This window comes from Bufo gargarizans, chromosome 1, assembly GCF_014858855.1.
Source record: "Bufo gargarizans isolate SCDJY-AF-19 chromosome 1, ASM1485885v1, whole genome shotgun sequence".
Classification (NCBI taxonomy): Eukaryota; Metazoa; Chordata; class Amphibia; order Anura; family Bufonidae; genus Bufo; species Bufo gargarizans.
The window spans coordinates 334,211,211-334,234,198 of record NC_058080.1 but is presented as its reverse complement, the minus strand read 5'-3'; the positions used below and the strand labels follow the sequence as shown (position 1 = coordinate 334,234,198).

At 43.6% G+C, this 22,988-nt stretch overlaps 1 protein-coding gene across 4 annotated transcripts in view; it reads right to left on the bottom strand.

Moving 5' to 3' along the window:
- TBXA2R (thromboxane A2 receptor) overlaps positions 1-22,988 on the bottom strand; it is a 780,355-nt gene that overhangs the window by 447,354 nt on the left and 310,013 nt on the right. For all 4 annotated transcript variants that reach the window (XM_044306243.1, XM_044306251.1, XM_044306235.1 and 1 more), the window contains one exon: positions 20,230-21,206. In XM_044306243.1, the coding sequence (XP_044162178.1) occupies positions 20,230-21,072 (843 nt within the window). In that variant the 5' untranslated portion in view covers positions 21,073-21,206. The remainder of the gene's footprint in view (positions 1-20,229; positions 21,207-22,988) is intronic.

Here is a 22,988-nt window from a genome sequence, read left to right as displayed (position 1 = left end):
ACACCGGAACCAGCAGCGCAGATAAGTATCTGTGTTTTGGGACACAGGACTGACATTTTCATTTTTATTGTATACAGTGTTTTGTGGGTTTGTCAAATCCTGCTACCAACATGGACATTTTTGATTTCAGAGCTAATTTTAAATGTAACATTGATGTCTTTTGTGATACTCCTGTGGAAATGGAGAAAGGGACTGATGACATGCGGACATTGTTTGTAAACTTGGAAAGGGAATTCATTAGGGAGTTCAGAACCACCTGGGATATTGCCTCCCTGGAGCGGTTCTTAATGGAAGGCAAGATCCCAGAAGGATTAAGATGGCAACTCCCTCTGATTACAGAGGAGGAGGAGGATCTGGTGGGCTGGGAAAAAGTCCTGAATGAATGTGCATGGAAGGTGATGCAATATATTATTAATGTTCGGAAAAATAAGTTGAATAAGATTAATAAGGTAATTGAAGAACTACAGGAGGTTATTGAACCGCTGAAAGGTGTGAATAGGAGTGAATATGACAAATGTAGCAAACAATGTCAGGAAGCGGTCCTTAAATCAGAAAAGGATATAAGAGGTAAAAAGCAGAAGAAATATATAAAAAAAATCAGTAATGACTATAAGTCAGATCTAGTTTATAAATGGAAAAATAAAAATAGAGACAATACAGATAATGTCAGATGTAACATACGTGAATGAAGGAAGTGGTAATAATCCTAATCAAGGATATCACACTGAAGGTTTTAGGAACTCTGAGAATGGGGGTGGAAGGCAAAAGTTTTTTAAAAATAAAAATAATTATGTCAGAAATCACCAGTTTAATAATCAGATGCCGCAGCATAACTATGGTCACTACAATAGATATACTGATCATACATATCAACCTAATAGAGATAATGACCGCATATACCAGCCCAGCTTTGGTAATTTTGAGAGAAGTGAGGATCATGTGTATCAACACAACTATAAAGGACAATATAATGGGAACTATGGACAGAATGGTGGCTATAGAGGATATCAATATAGACAACAATATAGGCAGCCATATGAAGGAGGAGGCTATAAAGGGAAACCAAGGTGGAGACCACAGGACAATTATGGTCCGACTCAGTATGAAAGTAGAGGGAATATAGAAAGAACCAACTATGAGGGGAATGGTCACATAGAGAGTGGGATGAAAGAGAATGGTGAAGGAGGGAGATTGAGGTCGATACAGCAAGGTGAACAAAATTTTCCCCATCAAAGCATAAAGGGGGTACAGAGGGAGGGGGAAATAAAAGAGCAGAATATAAGAACACCCCAAAAAAGAAGTCTTGTAGAGGAAAACGGGGAAAGGGGAAGAATAAGCCCAAAAATAAAGAGAAACAAGGAAATGTAAGAGGAATTTTCAACTTGAGTAGCCATGAATTAACGGAAGATGAAAAAAGCGTTCTTAGTAAAGAATTAAAATATGCACCTAGTCAGAAGATAAATAAATTTGAGATGTTCCTAGATATACACAAATTTATTCGAAAGATTAATATGGCAAAGTACTGGATGAATAACCCGGCCCCACAAAATAAAAAGATAGAGGAAAGGGAGGAAATTGTGCACACAAACTTAAAAGAAAAATCAAAATTCTTCCCAAAAAACCGCAACAATGAATGTATTGAAGCATTTAAAACAGGCCTATTGAAGGAATTAGAAGAAATGGATACGAGTAGGATTTCCCATAATTTAACTTTTGGTGAAAGGAAGGCATTAAAGGATCTGGAACAGAATCCGGATCTAATAATCAAGCCCGCCGATAAAAGGGGTGGGGTGGTTATGATGAATAGAGATAAATATGAGGCGGAGATGTTGAGACTGGTGTCGGATGAGGTCACATACAAAAGGTTAAAAAATAACCCCACTTTGGAATATAAAAAAAATACTGGATGGTTTATTAATGGATGGCCACAAAAAAGGGGTATTGAACAAAAAGGAGTTTGATTATTTAACCGTGTAACACCCAATTGTACCTGTGATATACCATCTGCCGAAGGTGCACAAAAGCCTCACGACCCCCCGGGGAGGCCTTTAGTCTCGGGGTTGAACTCCTTGACATGTAGAATAACGGAGTACATAGATTTTTATATATAGGGTTATGTAATAAAAAACCCTTCACATCTCAAAGACACTGAATCTGTAATACAGTTAATGAAAGACCTGAGTCCTCCTACAGCAAATACATGGATGGCCACAGTTGACCTGGCATCCCTGTATACAGTAATCCCGAAAGATCTTGGGATAAAAGCTGTAGAGAATAGAATCAAACAAGATCCTAAAATTGGTGTCTACAAGATCTACAGGGGGATTTTATTTTGAAGTGTCTGAACTATTGTCTCGAACACAATTATTTTTGGTTCCGAGATTCGCATTATGTACAGTGCGTCGGTACGGCGATGGGGGCGAAATTCGCCCCCAGTTTCGCCAATATTTTTATGGGGGCATAGGAATAGGCCACCATCCTTCCCACACTAGGAGCGGTCACCTCCAGAGGCAGATTAACCCTCTGGAGGAGATACATCGATGACTGTCTCCTAGTGTGGGAAGGAGAGAGGGAGGGACTTGAGACCTTCATCCATCAGCTCAACAATAATACATGGAACTTGCGGTTTGTGGGGGAGATTAGTAATGTCGCTATTAACTTTCTGGACTTGTGCATAAAAATTGAGGACAGCAGATATAAAACCAGTTCCTTTTTTAAAAAGACAGATGTCAATTCATATATTGACATGACAAGCTGCCACTCCATGGCTTAGAGGTATCCCAAAAGGGCAATATAAAAGAATGGCCCGGAACTGCACTACAGTGGAGGACTATAGGTTGCAATGTAAGGTGTTGAAAGATCGATTGCTGGAACCAGAATATGAAGAAGGGAGCCTGGAAGAATATATTCAGACTGTAGAAGAAGAGAAAAAAGGGGAAAAGGGGAAAGTAAAAATAAAAAAAGATGAGAAAGACTATAGATTTTCCTTAGCTCAATGTCCGATATTGTTAAAAAGGCTGTTAGAAAAAATTGGGGAACACTTAAAAATGACCCCATATTAGGAAAGGCTATTCCTGAGAACCTGATGTTCACCTTTATAAAGGCTCCAAGTATCAGAACTAAGCTGGTACATAGTGCCATTCCCACAGTAGATAAAAAACGGGGTAGGGAGGGAGGGAAGTTCACATGGTGTGGATTTTGAATTGGGTGCAAGAATCGGAATACAAAAGGGAGAATGAGAACACTTGACTGTATTGTATCTAAAAAGAATGGAGAGGAATTTAAAATAAAGGGAAAATGTTCCTGTGAAAATGAGGGTATTATCTACGTATTGGAGTGCCCTTGTGGACTCCAATACGTAGGTAGAACAGTGAGGAAATTAAAAGTGAGGATCCAGGAGCATATAGGAAACATCAAGAGAGGACTGATGAGTCATAGTGTATCAGCCCACTTCAAGCTGATGCATGGCAAGAACCCGCGGGGCTTGAAGTTTGCTGGGGTGGAAGTGGTTAAACCACATTGGCGTGGAGGCGATTTTTGGGCGCAAATTAACCGAAAAGAAGTACAATGGATTTATCAATTGGGCACCTTGCAGCCGAGCGGTTTAAACATAGAGTTTGATCTAAAGCCATGTTTAATATAAAGTGCAAAAAGGAGAAGAAATGCCCATAGGAAATTAAATAGTAACAACTTCTACCTTGTGTTGAGGACCTTTCAGGAGATGTCATGAGTAGTAACTAGGGATTGGGTAGCTGAAACATGTGATCTGAGTTTTATGAATGGGAAAGGGGTGGGGTAATAACGTTTAGAGTAACGTGACCAATAGTGGGTGGAGATGTAATCAGGTGAGCATGTGGTGAAGCACACAAGAAAAGTAAGAATACTGTGAATTAAAAGCTTTTAATAAGATGCGGTCATACAACTGTGAAAAAGGAAGCATGTTAATACTAAAATGCGGTTGAGTAAGAAAGGGGATAAGTTGAAATATGGTGAAAGGTTGTATATAAGATAAAGCTGCGGCACAGCTATGTGAGATATGGAAAAGTATATTGTATATTTAAGATATTTTCTAATCGATTTTTGATACATTTTGGTGTATGGCTGATATTGTTTTATAAGGATATGAATGTTCCTGTTAAGGATATGTTATGAATACTGCTTTTATCATTCATTTAAAAAAATAAAAATACCAATTTTGATTGGAAGTGATTCCTACGATAATGGGAGACTGGGCTATTTAAAGGGCCCAGCTGTGGACATGCGCAGTTGTCGCCGCTGAGGAAGCCAGAGAGCGAAACCCGGGTCGGGCAGGACTTCAAGTTGTTTTCACTAATTGTGATATGCCTATGATCTACCATTGTTTGTGAGTAGACTAAAACCTTTTTTAATAACAACTAAGAGGGTACTTCATTATATGCTGGTCATTTAATCCTACAGAGGAGGAGGTCTGAGGAGGATCGAATCCTTGAGAGAGGAGGACGAAGGCTAATACCCTATTTCTTTCACTTATGCAGCGTCTTACTGAACCATTAGCAGCGCGGTTTCAAACCTTTAACTACTAGATATTTTTAGGCCCCGGCACCCAGACAGAGGAGAGGTTCATTAAACTTTGGGTTGCCCCGCAATATAATGGCAAAATAAAAATAAAAAGAGGATTGAATGAGGAAGTGCCCTGGAGTACAATAATATATAGTTAAGGGGAGGTAGTTATAAATGTCTAATCTGCACAAGGGATGGACAGGTCCTGTGGGATCCATGCCTGGTTTAGGCTCCTTTCACACCTGCGTTCAGGTGTCCGCTCGTGAGCTCCGTTTGAAGGGGCTCACAAGCGGCCCTGAACGCAGCCGTCTGGCCCTAATGCATTCTCAGTGGAGGCGGATCCACTGAGAATGCATCCGCCTGCCAGCGCTCAGCCTCGGCTCCGCTCAGTGAGCGGACACCTGAACGCTGCAAGCAGCGTTCGGGTGTCCGCCTGGCCGTGCGGAGGCGAGCGGATCCGTCCAGACTTGGAAGTCAATGGGGACGGATCCGCTTGAAAATGACACCATATGGCTCAATCTTCAAGCGGATCCGTCCCCCATTGACTTTTAATGTAAAGTCTGAACGGATCCGCTCAGGCTTCTTTCACACTTAGAAATTTTTCTAAGTTATAATGCAGACGGATCCGTTCTGAACGGATGCAAACGTCTGCATTATAGGAGCGGATCCATCTGATGAAACATCAGACGGACCCGCTCCGAACGCTAGTGTGAAAGTAGCCTTATTGTTATGAACGTCAGCTTGTCCACATTGGCTGTAGACAGGCGGCTGCATTTGTCTGTAATGACGTCCCCTGCCGCGCTGAATACACGTTCAGACAAAACGCTGGCCGCAGGGCAGGCCAGCACCTCCAAGGCATAAAAGGCTAGCTCTGGCCACGTGGACAATTTGGAGACTCAAAAGTTGAATTGGCTGAACCATCAGTCAGTACGTGGAGGGGTGTGCACACGTACTGTTCCACCATGTTAGCGAAATGTTGCCTCCTGCTAACACGTTCTGTATCAGGTGGTGGTGCAGTTAGCTGTGGCGTGTTGACAAAACTTTTCCACATCTCTGCCATGCTAACCCTGCCCTCAGAGGAGCTGGCAGTGACACAGCTGCCTTGGCGACCTCTTGCTCCTCCTCTGCCTTCGCCTTGGGCTTCCACTTGTTCCCCTGTGACATTTGGGAATGCTCTCAGTAGCGCGTCTACCAATGTGCGCTTGTACTCGCGCATCTTCCTATCACGCTCCAGTGCAGGAAGTAAGGTGGGCACATTGTCTTTGTACCGGGGATCCAGCAGGGTGGCAACCCAGCAGTCCGCACACGTTAAAATGTGGGCAACTCTGCCGTCGTTGCGCAGGCACTGCAGTATATAGTCGCTCATGTGTGCCAGGCTGCCCAGAGGTAAGGACAAGCTGTCCTCTGTGAGAGGCGTATCGTCATCGTCCTGCTTTCCCCCCCAGCCATGCACCAGTGATGGGCCCGAGATGCGTTGGGTGCCACCCCGCTGTGAACATGCTTCATCCTCCTCCACCTCCTCCTCATCCTCGTCCTCCAGTAGTGGGCCCTGGCTGGCCACATTTGTACCTGGTCTCTGCTGTTGCAAAAAACCTCCCTCTGAGTCACTTCGAAAAAACTGGCCTGAAAGTGCTAAAAATGACCCCTCTTCCTCCTCCTCCTCCTCCTCCTGGGCCACCTCCTCTTCCATAATCGCCCTAAATGTTTTCTCAAGGAGACATAGTAGTGGAATTGTAACGCTGATAACGGCGTCATCGCCACTGGCCATGTTGGTGGAGTACTCGAAACAACGCCACAGGGCACACAGGTCTCGCATGGAGGCCCAGTCATTGGTGGTGAAGTGGTGCTGTTCCGCAGTGTGACTGACCCGTGCGTGCTGAAACTCCACTATGGCCTGCTGCTGCTCGCACAGTCTGTCCAGCATGTGTAAGGTGGAGTTCCACCAGGTGGGCACGTCGCATATGAGGCGGTGAGCAGGAAGGCCGAAGTTACGCTGTAGCGCAAATGGGCAAGCGGCGTCAGGATGTGAACGCCGGAATCGCGCACAGACGGCCCGCACTTTATGCAGCAGCTCTGACATGTCGGGGTAGTTGTGAATGAACTTCTGCACCACCAAATTCAGCACATGCGCCAGGCAAGGGATGTGTGTCAAACCGGCTAGTCCCAGAGCTGCAACGAGATTTCGCCCATTATCGGCACACCACCAGGCCGGACTTGAGGCTCACCGGCAACAACCACTAGTCGGTCTGTTGTTCTATACCCCGCCACAACTCCTGTGCGGTGTGGGGCCTGTCCCCCAAACATATGAGTTTTAGAATGGCCTGCTGACGTTTACCCCGGGCTGTGCTGAAGTTGGTGGTGAATGTGTGTGGCTGACGGGATGAGCAGGTGGAAGAAAAGGAGGAGGAAGCTGAATAGGAGGAGGAGGCAACAGGAGGCAAAGAATGTTGCCCTGCGATCCTTGGCGGCGGAAGGACGTGCGCCAAACAGCTCTCCGCCTGGGGCCCAGCCGCCACTACATTTACCCAGTGTACAGTTAGGGAGATATAGCGTCCCTGGCCGTGCTTACTGGTCCGTGTATCTGTGGTTAGGTGGACCTTGCCACAGATGACGTTGCGCAGTGCACACTTGATTTTATCAGATACTTGGTTGTGCAGGGAAGCACGGCTCTCTTGGAGAAGTAGTGGCGGCTCGGAACAACATACTGTGGGACAGCAAGCGACATGAGCTGTAGCTGAGCTGAGCGACAGCATTTCATAGGCCAGGAGTTTAGAAATGCTGGCATTCAGGGCCAGGGATCGAGGGTGGCTAGGTGGGAATTTACGCTTCCTCTCAAATGTTTGTGAGATGGAGAGCTGAATGCTGCCGTGTGACATGGTTTAGATTCTTGGTGACGGAGGTGGTGGTGTTGGTGGTACATTCTCTGTTTGCTGGGCGGCAGGTGCCAACGTTCCTCCAGAGGCGGAGGAAGAGGCCGAGGCAGCAGCAGCAGAAGAGGTAGCAGGGGGAGCCTGAGTGAGTTCCTTGTTTTTAAGGTGTTTACTCCACTGCAGTTCATGCTTTGCATGCAGGTGCCTGGTCATGCAGGTTGTGCTAAGGTTCAGAACGTTAATGCTTCGCTTCAGGCTCTGATGGCACAGCGTGCAAACCACTCGGGTCTTGTCGTCAGCAGATTGCTTGAAGAACTGCCGCACCAGGGAACTCCTTGAAGCTGTCTTTGGGGTGCTTGGTCCCAGATGGTGGTGGCCAGTAGCAGACAGACTCTCTTGGCGGCGGGTGTTCTGCTTTTGCCCACTGCTCCCTCTTTTGCTACGATGTTGGCTCGGTCTCACCACTGCCTCTTCCTCCGAACTGTGAAAGTCAGTGGCACGACCTTCATTCCATGTGGGGTCTAGGACCTCATCTTCCCCTGCATCGTCTTCCACCCAGTCTTCCTCCCTGACCCCCTGTTCAGTCTGCACACTGCAGAAAGTCGCATCAGTTGGCACCTGTGTTTCGTCATCATCAGAGATGTGCTGAGTTGGTATTTCCATGTCCTCATCATCAGGAAACATAAGTTGTTGTGCCTTAGTGCATTCTGTGTCTTCCACCGCTGGGGAAGGGCTAGGTGTCACAACCAGACAGCTGAGAAGCTCTGACAGAGGCCTTTCAGAACCTCCTCCTTGAGTTTCTGTGTTGTGGTATACAGCTCCTCCTCTCGTTAGCCTCTCTCAGCTGTCATGTGTTGGACTAATTGCTTCCCTTTAAATTCCTCCCCAGAAGGCTTTTCTGGGCGGCTTATACTACTTCCTGGAGTGTGTGTGCACGCTGACTCTGTCCTCCTGTTTGCTTCAAAGCTAAGTGTTGTACCTTTATCTGTTATTTTCTGTTTGCTGGATCCCAGGTGACCCTGACTCCCTCCGTATCTTGTGTAGGGAGCCGGTGGTCGTGGCCCCTCACTATTGTAGGGTGCTCAGGGCTTTATAGTCAAGGTTCGTGGATATGCAAACCTTCACCATTCGGATCTTTGCATAGGCTGAGCAGCCAGGGAAAGTGCCAGGTCTTCTGCAGGGGTCTCCCTTAATTCCTTAGTTTTTGGATCTAGAGAGTCGTTTATACATGTTGCTTTGCCTTGTTTCCTGTACACCGTCCGTGACATTATAAGCCGCCATAACCGTCTCAAGCATGGATCCGGTTTCACTTTTGGCTTAACGCCTTCAGGGTCTTTCATTGGAGGTAGCTGATCTCCGTAAGACTTTTTCTCAGCTTCAAGTGACCGGTTCAGCTTGCGTTCATGGAGTTTGTTCTGAGCCTAAGATCTCGCTCCCGGATACGTTCTCCGGGGGTAGTGAGAATTTTGTGCGTTTTAGAGAGGCTTGCAAACTCCATTTTCGCCTTCTTCCCCACTCCTCTGGTGATGAGGAACGGAGGGTGGGGATCATTATATCGCTGCTCAGTAGTGTTGATCACGAATATTCGAATTTCGAATTTTTATCGCGAATATAGCCACTTCGAAAATTCGCGAATATTTCAAATATAGTTATATATATTCGTAATTTCGAATATTCGTTTTTTCCGAATTTTTTTATTTATTTATTTTTTATTTTTTAAATCAGTACACATGATCCCTTCCTGCTTCTAGCTTGTGGGCCAATAAGAAGGCTGCAATATACTTGACTTTAGGAGTAGTGATGAGCGGCAGGGGTCATATTCGAAAATGCACGATTTTTTTTTCTTGAAAAAATCGGCAAGGTAATTATTGTGTAATATGCGAATTTTCGTAATTTGAATTTTCGGATTCAAATTTTTATTGCAAGTTTTTCAACTTTAAGACAAAGAAGATTATAGCACTATGTTAGCTAAATTGCTCTATATTCGTTTTTTTTCGAATATTCGCTATATTGCTATATATTCTTGTTTTAGAATATTACAAATACAAAAAGTTATAGCAATATAGCGAAAATTCGAAAAAAACTAATATAGAGCAATTAAGCTAATATATTGCTATAATCTTCTTTGTCTAATAGTTGTAATTTTTTTCTCATCTGAAGTTCAGATTGGAAAAAAATTACAGCTATAAAAAAAGATTATAGCACTATATTAGCTAAATTGCTCTATATTCGTTTTTTTTTTTTTATATTCGCTATATTGCTATATATTACGAATATTCGAAAAAAATGTTATAGCAATATAGCGAATATTCGAAAAAAACGAATATAGAGCAATTTAGCTAATATAGTGCTATAATCTTTTTTTTATAGTTGTAATTTTTTTCCAATCTGAACTTCAGATGAGAAAAAAATTACAACTATTAGACAAAGAAGATTATAGCACTATATTAGCTAAATTGCTCTATATTCGTTTTTTTTTTGAATTTTCGCTATATTGCTATAACTTCGTTTTTTCGAATATTTGTAATATTCTAAATCAAGAATATATAGCAATATAGCGAATATTCGAAAAAAAATGAATATAGAGCAATTTAGCTAACATAGTGCTATAATCTTCTTTGTCTTAAAGTTGAAAAATTCGCAATAAAAATTCGAATCCGAAAATTCGAATTACGAAAATTTGTATATTACACAATCATTACCTTGCCGATTTTTTGCAAGAATTTTTTTTTGTGAATTTTCGAATATTCGACGAATATTAAAAAAAATATTCACGAAATATCGCGAATTCGAATATGACCCCTGCCGCTCATCACTACTGCTCAGAGGTAACGCTCAGTCCTGGGCCTTTTCGCTGCCGGAGGGGGCACGGCCTCTCCGTTCAGTGGATGAATTATTTTTAGCCCTGGGTCAGATATATGATGATCCGGATCGTATTGCTCTGGCTGAGTCTAAACTACGTCTATTATGCCAGGGTAAACAATCCGCAGAAATATACTGCTCAGAATTTCGGAGATGGGCAGTTGATACTGGTTGGAATGATGCTGCGCTCCAAAGTCAATTTTGCCATGGTCTTTCAGAGGGATTGAAAGATGCATTTGCCTTTCATGAGAGGCCTAGTTCTTTGGACTCTGCTATGTCTCAGGCCGTTCGTATTGACAGGCGTCTTAGAGAGAGAGAGGAGAGATGTCCCCTTCCTGTCATACTCAGTTCCAGGACAGTGCAGCGGTCCCGTTCTGTGCGCAGGGGTCTCAGTCGCAGTCAGCCCCTTCTGAGCAGGAGCCCATGCAGCTGGGGTTGATTGCTTCTGACAATAGAAGATTCAGCCTGCATGGGAGGGTTTGTTTTTGTTGTGGAGGTATAAATCATTTGGCAAATATTTGTCCCTCTAGGAGATTCAGGCAGTTTTCTGGGAGTAATAAAGAAACAAACAGGAAAACATCTTTTAAAAATGTTCCGTCTGTTACTATTGGCAGGGTTGAGGCAGAAATTGAAGGTTTTCCATTTGCTTGTAGTTCCCGTTTTGCCCTGCCGGCTAGGGTGGCGCTAGAGAGCAAGAACATTTTTTGTGAGATTTTTGTGGATAGTGGAGCAGCGGTTAATCTCATTGATAATCAATTTGCGATAACTCATGGTTTCCAAGTGCGCACTTCGGGAAAGGATATTCCTGTTTTTGCTATCGATTCCGCTCCACTTTCTCAAAAATCATTAAAGGGCATAGTTCACAATATCCGTTTAATTGTGAGTGATGCTCATGTTGAGGATGTGTCATGTTTCGTCCTTAGCGGTTTACCCACCCCTCTGGTGTTGGGGCTGCCCTGGTTCGCTAAGCATGGCATGGCAAGCGAGGCAAATAAATGGTTGGAGTGACTTTTGCAGAGAGAATTGCCTCATGACATCTGTTTCTGAGGTTGCTACTAAGACTGTACCATCTTTTCTCTCTGAATTTTCGGATGTCTTCTCTGAGAGTGGAGTTCAGGATTTGCCCCCGCACAGGGAATACGATTGCCCTATTAATCTCATCCCAGATGCCAAGCTGCCTAAATCTCGTTTATACAATCTTTCCCAACCTGAGAGGATCGATATGCGTGCTTATATCTCTAAGAGTCTGAGAAAGGGACACATACGACCCTCGAAGTCACCTGTTGCTGCTGGTTTTTTCTTTGTTAAGAAAAAAGATGGTTCTTTAAGACCTTGTCTGGATTTCAGGGAGCTGAACAGTATCACAATTCGTGACCCTTATCCGCTTCCTCTGATCCCGGACCTATTTAACCAGGTTGTTGGGGCTAAAGTCTTTTCCAAATTAGATTTAAGAGGGGCATACAACCTGGTCAGGGTCAGAGAAGGGGACGAATGGAAGACGGCCTTCAATACCCCTGAGGGCCATTTTGAAAATTTGGTTATGCCTTTTGGTTTGATGAATGCCCCAGCCGTTTTTCAGCATTTCGTGAACAGCATTTTTTATCATTTGATGGGAAAATTTGTATTGGTGTATTTGGATGACATTTTGATTTTTTCTCCCGATTTCAAAACTCATGAGGAACATTTACGTCAGGTCTTGCTCATCCTGCGGGAGAATAAATTATATGCGAAACTGGAGAAATGTGTGTTTGCGGTTCCAGAAATTCAATTTCTGGGGTTTCTTCTCTCCGCTTCTGGTTTTCGCATGGACCCCGAGAAGGTCCGCGCTGTGCTTGAGTGGGAGCTTCCTGAGAATCAAAAGGCGCTGATGCGTTTTTTGGGCTTTGCCAATTATTACAGGAGGTTCATTTTGAATTATTCTTCTATTGTTAAACCACTCACTGATATGACCAGAAAGGGGGTAGATTTTTCTTCTTGGTCAGTAGAGGCGCGTAAGGCTTTTTCTGATATCAAGGAGAGTTTTGCTTCCGCTCCCATCTTGGTGCAACCTGATGTTTCTTTACCCTTCATAGTTGAGGTTGATGCTTCTGAGGTGGGTGTGGGGGCGGTCTTGTCTCAGGGTTCCTCTCCTGCCAATTGGCGACCGTGTGCCTTTTTCTCAAGAAAACTCTCCTCCGCAGAGAGAAATTACGATGTGGGAGATAGGGAATTGTTGGCCATCAAGTTGGCTTTTGAGGAATGGCACCATTGGCTAGAGGGAGCCAGATACCCTATTACCGTATTTACGGACCATAAAAATCTGGCCTACTTGGAGTCAGCCAAGCGTCTGAACCTGAGACAGGCCAGATGGACGTTGTTCTTTTCTAGGTTTAATTTTGTTGTCACAAACGCCCTGGAGTTAAGAATGTGAAGGCAGATGCCCTGTCACGTTGTTTTCCGGGAGGCGGGAATTTTGAAGACCCGGGTCCCATTTTGGCTGAAGGTGTGGTGGTCTCTGCTCTTTTTCCTGAATTGGAGGCAGAGGTGCAGGCAGCCCAGTCAGAGGCTCCTGATCTTTGTCCTCCTGGGAGGTTGTTTGTGCCTCTCGCTTTAAGACACAAGATTTTTAAAGAACACCACGATACGGTCCTTGCTGGGCACCCGGGGGTAAGAGCCACACTGGATCTCATCGCTCGGAGATTCTGGTGGCCTGTGCTTCGTAAGTCGGTTGAGGGTTTTATGGCAGCCTGCGAGACTTGCGCTCGTGCCAAAGTCCCTCATTCACGGCCATCAGGTCCTCTCCTTCCCTTACCCATTCCTTCCCGTCCTTGGACACATCTGTCAATGGACTTCATAACGGACCTGCCTCGTTCCTCGGGGAAGACTGTGATTCTGGTGATGGTGGACCGTTTTAGCAAAATGGTGCATTTCATCCCTTTTCCTGGTTTGCCCAATGCTAAGACGCTGGCGCAGGCATTTGTTGATCACATTGTCAAATTGCACGGTATTCCTTCAGACATAGTCTCTGATAGGGGCACGCAGTTTGTTTCCAGATTCTGGAAGGCTTTCTGTTCTCGCTTGGGGGTTCGGTTGTCATTCTCTTCTGCTTTCCACCCGCAGTCGAATGGCCAGACAGAGCGCGTCAATCAGAATCTGGAGACATATCTGCGTTGTTTTGTGGCGGAGAATCAAGAGGATTGGTGTTCTTTTTTGTCCCTTGCTGAGTTTGCTTTAAATAACCGTCGTCAGGAGTCCTCTGATAAGTCACCATTTTTTGGTGCATATGGGTTTCATCCACAGTTTGGGACTTTCTCGGGAGAGGGGTCTTCTGGTTTACCTGATGAGGACAGATTCTCCTCGTCTTTGTCATCTATTTGGCAAAAGATTCAAGATAATCTAAAGAGCATGAGTGAGAGATATAAGTGTGTCGCTGATAAGAGACGTGTGCTTGGTCCGGACCTGAATGTTGGTGATCTGGTGTGGTTGTCTACCAAGAATATCAAATTGAAGGTTCCCTCCTGGAAGTTGGGTCCTAGGTTTATTGGGCCTTACAAAATCCTGTCTGTCATCAATCCTGTTGCATACCGTCTTGATCTTCCTCAGACTTGGAAGATCCATAATGTTTTTCATAAGTCCTTATTGAAACCTTATGTTCAACCCATTGTACCCTCGCCTTTGCCTCCTCCTCCGATTATGGTTGATGGGAATCTTGAATTTCAGGTCTCTAGGATTGTGGATTCTCGTCTTGTCCGCGGTTCTCTTCAGTACCTTGTTCAGTGGGAGGGGTATGGTCCTGAGGAGAGGATGTGGGTCCCAGTGACGGACATTAAGGCCTCTCGTCTCATCAGGGCTTTCCATAGGTCCCATCCTGAGAAGGTGGGTTCTGAGTGTCCGGAGTCCACTCGTAGAGGGAGGGGTACTGTCACAACCAGACAGCTGAGAAGCTCTGACAGAGTGTCACAACCAGACAGCTGAGAAGCTCTGACAGAGGCCTTTCAGAACCTCCTCCTTGAGTTTCTGTGTTGTGGTATTCAGCTCCTCCTCTCGTTAGCCTCTCTCAGCTGTCATGTGTTGGACTAATTGCTTCCCTTTAAATTCTTTCCCAGAAGGCTTTTCTGGGCGGCTTATACTACTTCCTGGAGTGTGTGTGCACGCTGACTCTGTCCTCCTGTTTGCTTCAAAGCTAAGTGTTGTACCTTTATCTGTTATTTTCTGTTTGCTGGATCCCAGGTGACCCTGACTCCCTCCGTATCTTGTGTAGGGAGCCGGTGGTCGTGTCCCCTCACTATTGTAGGGTGCTCAGGGCTTTATAGTCAAGGTTCGTGGATATGCAAACCTCCACCATTCGGATCTTTGCATAGGCTGAGCAGCCAGGGAAAGTGCCAGGTCTTCTGCAGGGGTCTCCCTTGGTTCCTTAGTTTTTGGATCCAGCGAGTCGTTTATACATGTTGCTTTGCCTTGTTTCCTGTACACCGTCCGTGACACTAGGTGGATGCCCTTGGGAAACCCTGCCAGCAGAGTCATCAAACAGCATAAGAGACTGCTGCATAACTTGAGGCTCAGACAGTTTCCCTGATATGCATGGGGGTGATGTGACAGACTGATGGGCTTGGTTTTCAGGCACCATCTGTGCGCCACCCAATTGACTAATGCCTGTACCTGCTCAGGCCTTACCATCCTTAGAACGGCATTGGGCCCCACCAAATATCGCTGTAAATTCTGGCGGCTACTGGGACCTGAGGTAGTTGGTTCACTAGGACGTGTGGCTATGGCAGAACGGCCACGTCCTCTCCCAGCACCAGAGGGTCCACTAACACCACCACGACCATGTCTGTGTCCGCGTCCCTTACTAGATGTTTTCCTCATTGTTACCGTTCACCACAATAAGAAAAAAATTATTTGGCCGAATGTATTTTATTCAAATTCAGGCCTTTTTTTACAGGCACCTAAACACTATCTGACTATCTATTTAGGTACCGTATTACACTAATACAGGCACAGCAGTAACGACAGATTTAGCTGAATATAAATTGTAGGCCTAGTATTTAGGCCCTGGATGACAGGTATCCCTTTTACGGACAGAATTAGACTTGGAAATGCACGGTAGCGTGTGAAGTTATTGAGGATGACGCTATCCGCACCTTCAATGTAATATACCCTTTTATGGATAGATTTAAACTTGGCCTGATACAGCAGAAACCACAGATTTAGGGAATTGCTAAGTTGGGAATTGTATTTCAACCCAGAACAAAAACTGTGCTAACAGCCTGACGTGCAACTCTGCATCGACACCCACATGGACCACCCATATGACTATCAAACATTTTCTCACTTGCAACTCCGTCAATGTTACCCTTTTATGGATAGATTTAAACTTGGCCTGATACAGCAGAAACCACTGATTTAGGGAATTGCTAAGTTGGGAATTGTATTTCAACCCAGAACAAAAACTGTGCTTTGGCGGACACTAAATAAATTGACCAGCCACAGCAGTAACGACAGATTTAGCTGAATATAAATTGTAGGCCTATTATTTAGGTGCTGGATGACAGGTATACGTTTACGGACAGAATTAGACTTGGAAATGCATGGTAGCGTGTGAAGTTATTGAGGATGACCCTATCCACACCTTCAATGTAATATACCCTTTTATGGATAGATTTAAACTTGGCCTGATACAGCAGAAACCACAGATTTAGGGAATTGCTAAGTTGGGAATTGTATTTCAACCCAGAACAAAAACTGTGCTAACAGCCTGACGTGCAACTCTGCATCGACACCCACATGGACCACCCATATGACTATCAAACATTTTCTCACTTGCAACTCCGTCAATGTTATCTATCTGATCCAGTGTCCATGTTTGAGGCAATACATTAGCGGAACACCTAAATAACATCTCCAAAGGTTAAGAAAAACATTCGCTGTCCAGACATTTCAAGGACACACACAGCCAGGACCCTAGGGGTCTCTACTTCATGGCGCTGGAGAAGGTGGAGAAGCATTGGCGGGGAGGTAATCAGATTGAGAGATTATCAAGGGCAGAATCCAGGAAAATTTACGAATTTGGTAGCCTCCTACCAAGGGACTTAAATGCGGAACTGGAAATATTTGGTTTTATATAAAATTTGGGTGGTCCATGTGGGTGTCGATGCAGAGTTGCATGTCAGGCTGTTATTTCCAGCACTGCAACTCTCCCTCTACCCCACATGGGCCCCACTCCATCTACATTATCCAGATATCTAGAATGAATGAAAATTACAGATATGTATATTGTCTGTAGAAAATATTTGCTGTATAAAAGAAGATTCCACACACAAAATACCCCAGATGAACCTCACAAGCATTACAATGGAAGTGGGAGACAAAACGCACCAAATTTAAAGGAAACGCAACCAAACCGCAAGTGCGTTTTTCAGTCAAGTTATTTTTTGAGGAGTTTTGTTAGTTGAGGATAGACAACCCTTCCATATAGAACCTGGGGAAAACTGCCTTGGGCGTATATATTCATTTATTTATTGTTTTATAATGCAAATTTTATTTCTATATGGCATGGTTTTTACTGAGTAAGTGATAGTAGTATATATACGAAAAAAAATCAATAAGTGTTTTCTACACCAAACATTTCAAGATAAAACATGTAATGGAATATCTAATATAAATAACTATGAATGGACTAAGTTACAGATAGAAAATTGCAAATACAATAGAAAAAAACGCACCTGTATAGAAAAAAAATTGCACCAAAACCGGAAGAAAACTGCAGGGATGAAAAATGACATCCAAAAACTCCAGACCGGTTTTTGGGACATAATTAAGATCCAGTCCGGATTTTTTCAAAGACGAACATCAGGTATAAATTACACTGATTTATGGAACCGGGGTATGCCACTGAGAAAGGGGAAGCGTCTCCCCGAAATGCGTCTGGCGTAAATATCTTGGATGAATACCCCATCTTCTTATACAACCTAGTGCACTACAAAGAAAAATAATTCTTAGATTCTATAACAGAGGACTCCGATACGTCATCCATCAGCGCCTGTGAACAAAGGTCTGTGATCCTCACATTGGACTATGATGCAATACCACCTGTGAGAGACACGTGGGACGCGAACAGCTCTATAGCCGGGACACCGGCTCTCATAACAGAGCAAAGATTCAGCAGCAAGTTCCCATTAGACCAGCGTTGCAGATAAAGGTAAGCCCACACGAGTGGGTATAACACTAGGAAGTGTTACATCAAGATACTAATAAATGAAATAAAAGAGCTGTATCAGCTATTTAGCGAAGATTCCTTTTCTTCAGCAAATTGAACTCTAGCATATCGTAACAGTTTGCAGATGGCTGAATAGGAAACTGACACAATTTTAATACAGTTTACTGTACTTGGACATACTGTGTATTGACATAGGACAACATTAAATGTCCAGCAATGGATCAGCATAACAGTGTGATTTCTGAATTGAATATAGGACCGAATTATATTAAATTTGTATAATCTGTATAAACTGGTGTATGTTGCTATTACACATAGTTGGCAGACGAATCGTTATTTAAATAGACGGAGACTGTTCACTCCAATCTTTTCTCTCCAAAAACAGCAACGCATATATTATACCCAGGACCTGATAGGCCCAATTGAGAACAACAGAGAGAGGGATTTGGAGTTACCAGCTTCTGCCCAAACGGTTCTCCTATAGAACACATTATTGCCAACAGTGAGAATAAGTATATTGTGCTTTGATAGAGAATAAGTATATTGTGCTTTGATAGATCGTTTTAATAGATTAATTTAATATATTGTCATTTTATTGAATATCATATTAATTCACATGCTTATGAATAAAGTGTCCTATACTTCCATATATGAGTGACCACTCCATACTTTTTTACTATATATATCCAATCTTGAGGGGTGACTAAATTTTTGGGTTGGAGCACCTATCCTGAGAGAATAGAGGTGAGCGGATCCCCTTCCTTTTATATGCCTATTCTTGTCCGCAATTGCGAACAAGAATAGAACATGTTCTAATTTTTTCGGGAGCCGCGGACCGGAAGATCGGGTGCACGCTCCGGAAGTGAGGATGCGGAGAACACATAGTGTGCTCTCCGCATCCATTCTGTCCCGATAGAGAATGAATGGGTCCACACCCGTTCTGCAGTTTGCGGAACGTATGCAGACCCATTATTACGGATGTGTGAATGGAGCCTTTGGTATTGAAAAAGTTAAATTATACAAGCAAGGGGCAGTTTCAGAAAATTATTAGAGAAGCTTTCTGGTTTTTTACCTTAAACATAGCTCACCCTTATGGAATGAATTATCATACAGATATTTTATTACATTATTAATATATGATTGTTTCTCATCCCTGCATTATTGTACATTGTGTCATGATATTATTTACTTATATATATTTTAATGCAAGTTAGTCTTCAGCCACAGGCATGTTCATCAAGAGTTAATATTATCTACATTTTACCCTACACCTGCACTGCGGGCGTTCCCTAACATTTTCAATTGATTTCCTTTCCTTTTTGCTTAAAAAGCAGTTGCATGCCTGTATCTGAATACTTTATACTTATGAATCCATGAAGAAGACGTGTCTTATTGTTTATACAATTTTTAAATGAAGAAATAAAGAATTATTGATTTTACTTGCTGGTTCCATTTGGACTTTTTTGCTGCATCTACGTTGGGTGTGAACACATCCAGGATCCGTGTAGCGGTGCACAGCATTTCAGAGCACTTAGGCCTCTTTCACACGGGCGTCATGTTTTTTGCCCGAATAAGAGGCGGGTGCGTTGCGGGAAAATGCGCGATTTTTCGCGCGAGTGCAAAACATTGTCATGCGTTTTGCACTCGCGTGAAAAAAATCGCGCATGTTTGGTACCCAGACCCGAACTTCTTCACAGAAGTTCGGGCTTGGGATTGATGTTCTGAAGATTGTATTATTTTCCCTTATAACATGGTTATAAGGGAAAATAATAGCATTCTGACTACAGAATGTATAGTATAATAGTGCTGGAAGGGTTAAAAATAATAAAAAAGTTAACTCACCTTCTCCTCTTGTTCGCGTAGATCCCGGTCTGTTCTTTAGCTGTGGGCTGAATGACCTGAGGTGATGTCAGATCACATGCTCCAATCACATGGTCCATCACCATGGTGATGGAGCATGTGATCTGACATCACCACAGGTCCTTCAGCCCACAGCTAAAGAACAGACCGGGATCTAAGCGAACAAGAGGAGAAGGTGAGTTAACTTTTTTTTAAATTATTTTTAACCCTTCCAGCAGTATTATACTATGTATTCTGTAGTCAGAATGCTATTATTTTCCCTTATAACCATGTTATAAGGGAAAATAATACAGTGAATAGACTGTCACCTAGAACCCATGCGTGAAAATCGCACCGCATCCGCACTTGCTTGCGGATGCATGCGATTTTCACGCAACCCCATTCATTTCTATAGGGCCTGCGTTACGTGAAAAACGCACAAAGAGGAGCATGCTGCGATTTTCACACAACGCACAAGTGATGCGTGAAAATCACCGCTCGTGTGCACAGCCCCATAGAAATGAATGGGTCAGGATTCAGTGCGGGTGCAGTGCGTTCACCTCACGCATCGCACCCGCACGGAAAACTCGCCCGTGTGAAAGGGGCCTTAGGAGCTGGACTTTGTTCTATCTACAATGCAGCAGCTCTCCCTGAACTGATATCCCCTGTCTAGTAGAAGGTTATTCAGAACACATACATGCTGTGCTGAGCCAAATGAAGAAGGTACCCTAAACTTTCCAGAGGAACATGCAAGCAAACATCAGGCATTTGGAACAATGTGATCTGGAAAAAATAGGCAAAATTATGTACCTACTTCTTTGTCAAGAACTTGATATACAACAATTTTTATAGCAGAAAAAAAATCTATAGTTTTAATTCACTAGTTTTGACACAAAACATAAAATGGGAAAGGCAGGGACTTACCAGCAATGGAAGCCAGCAAACACTAGCAATTATCATGATCCCAACCAGCTGGACCATCATTTCTACTTCACTGTCTCTGCGTCTTTGGACAGACTCACGGTCATGATAAACTCTGCAAAGTGTCACAACGCTGACTGTATTCAAAATGAAGGATAGGCAGACGGAAAATATACCGGTCAGGGAAAAGATTAATCCAAAGGCTTTATTCTTTCGGTCTTGTAGCAAAGTTAGAAAACACCAGGACTTTGGGTATTGTAAAGTGTAACTCCCAATGCCCATTATGGGAAATAAAGCTAAAAAGAAAGCAAAACACCACACCATGACCACAATACCATATGCTCTCTTTTTTGAAATATTGGCAGAATGTGAAAATGGTTTAGTTATTCCAAAAAACCTTTCAGCAGCCATGGATGCACCTAGCAAAAGGGGGCATTGTCCATAAAAAACCATAGATAGTCCAAAAAAGTTACAGAGGTAACAATTTTGATCACGGATCTGCCAGTTAAATTGAGTGATATGATAAGACACCACAATAATACCAGTCACTAATAGTCCCATGAAGTCTGTGACTACCAAACCCCCAAGAAAGACTAAGAAAGAAGACCTTGAATGACTTTGAGTTTTCTTGGATGCGCTAACTAGGACACAAAAAGCAAATAGGTTGGAGGAAAGCCCGATAACGGAGAAAACTGCAGAGAACCACAAAGACGTGATATGCTTTTGAGCACCGACAGATGTGGTCATATTAATATATCGGAAGCAGGAGGTTACAGATGATGACAGTGCTTCTTCTGTTTCCATTGTGGGGCAAAGACTTGTCTCCACACTGTTTCCAATACACATACTTGGTTCCTCTAAAGATATCTTCTTACATGGATAAATATATAATAGAAATTATGATTCCATTATTTTTCAGCAGAATTAATAAATATGTCATGCTTCACATTTTTGGTCATTAAAGGCTTCATGATGAAAATCTGAAAGAAAAGGAACATATTTTAAATTGAACTGTGATTGAAAAATGGGCATTGTAATCAGACTAGGTTTACACATAGCATTTTTTTATGTGTGTTGCATTTTTGAGCAACAAAATGCCCTCTGGAAAACTGCACCAGATGGTTCAACTGGTTTAAAACACACCAATGTAATATGCTATACAGGAGGTATATTCAAATTACTGAAGAGTTTTCACTTCTCTCTATTTTCCAAGGCCCTATTGCAAGGATTACGTTTTTTTTTTTGCTACTTTGTTACTGCTATGGGAATGGTTCCTAGATTCTAAAAGTCAGATTTTGCCTCCTCCTGTGTCCCCTGGGCCAGGGAACTACACAGAACTATCTGGCTAGAAGACATGATAGTGTCTTAGAAGGCAAAATTCTCAGACTTCTGCTCTTTATGGTTCCCCTGGAATGATTTCATGTTCACTCCACAGTATCATTTGGCTGGGCTGTGGCCCACAATGTTAAGTTATGGTGATGTTACAATGTAGGGGTAGGGGAGGAACACCAGAATGACCACAGAAGAAAAATGACCCGATACTAGGCCTCATGGCTAGGGAAAAGAAAAAGGTAACCACCTAGGAAACCCTAAACCTAGCCCTGACTCCTGTCAGTATGAATAGACCCTGAAGGTTGGAATATCCATACACCGTAAACCTAGGCTCTAGAAACTCCTAGGCGTAGTGACAGGGTCTGAGACCACTGGTTCCTTCCCAGATGAACGAACCAGTGTCTCCCTGAGGCCTAGGAAACAATGAGCAGAAGGGGACAACAAAATACAAAGGGGAATAAACTTTTCTTATATAGAAAATGGATGAGCAGAAGATGACAACACACCAGTTCTTCCAACTCCAGGCAGATAATATCAACCGCATGGTAACAAGTGTGAGTCCAGACTAAATAGAGGAGCAGTGATGACCACAAGCTACACCTGAAACAAGAGGTGTGGTCATACCAGCAACAACACTGCAAAGTGAAAACCGAGAGACTGTCAGATAACCTCACGTGATACAAGTCTCTCAGATCTTCCAACCTCTGTCCCGGGAGGGATCGTGTTGTGACAGGTGATGTCTTATTTAAGCTGTAGAGTTATACCTTCTAGGATGATGGATACTATGTCACCTATCCAGGGGCATAACTAAAGGCTCATGGGCCCCGGTGCAAGAGTTCAGCTTGGGCCCCCCTCCCCTCAGTGCTTTGTGTGTCTTCTTATGCGGCACAAGTGTCTTTGGGCCCCTTCAGGCTCCTGGGCCCGGTAGCGACTGCTACCTCCACACCCCCTATAGCTACACCCCTGCACCTATCTATTATTATCTACCTCCTGTGTATCACCATCTATCACTTGCTGTGGTATCTCCTTTAGGGTCTATTCACACGTCCGCAATATTGTTCTGCATTTTGCGGAACAGAATTGTGGACCCATTCATTTATATGGGTCCGCAATTCCGTACCGTCCAATGTGGGATACAAAAGGTATGCCTGGCCAGGATGTGGTTAAGTGTGAAATGTGTCTTAACTATCACTGGCGTAGCTATAGGGGTCGCAGTTGCGACCGGGCCATTGGTGCTATATATTTCCCTGTATAAGATGCAGTGCATTTAAACATTTCATGCTCCGATGCTCTAGCAGGGCAAAGGCTGATGTACCAGGCTCTCCATGGGTAAAGCTAGGAGGAGGCTTCCGCCTAGTAGTGACCCTGGTGACATCACTGGTACTTATGCTTGGGCTTTAATGCTGCCTTAGCCTGTAAAACAGCTAGGG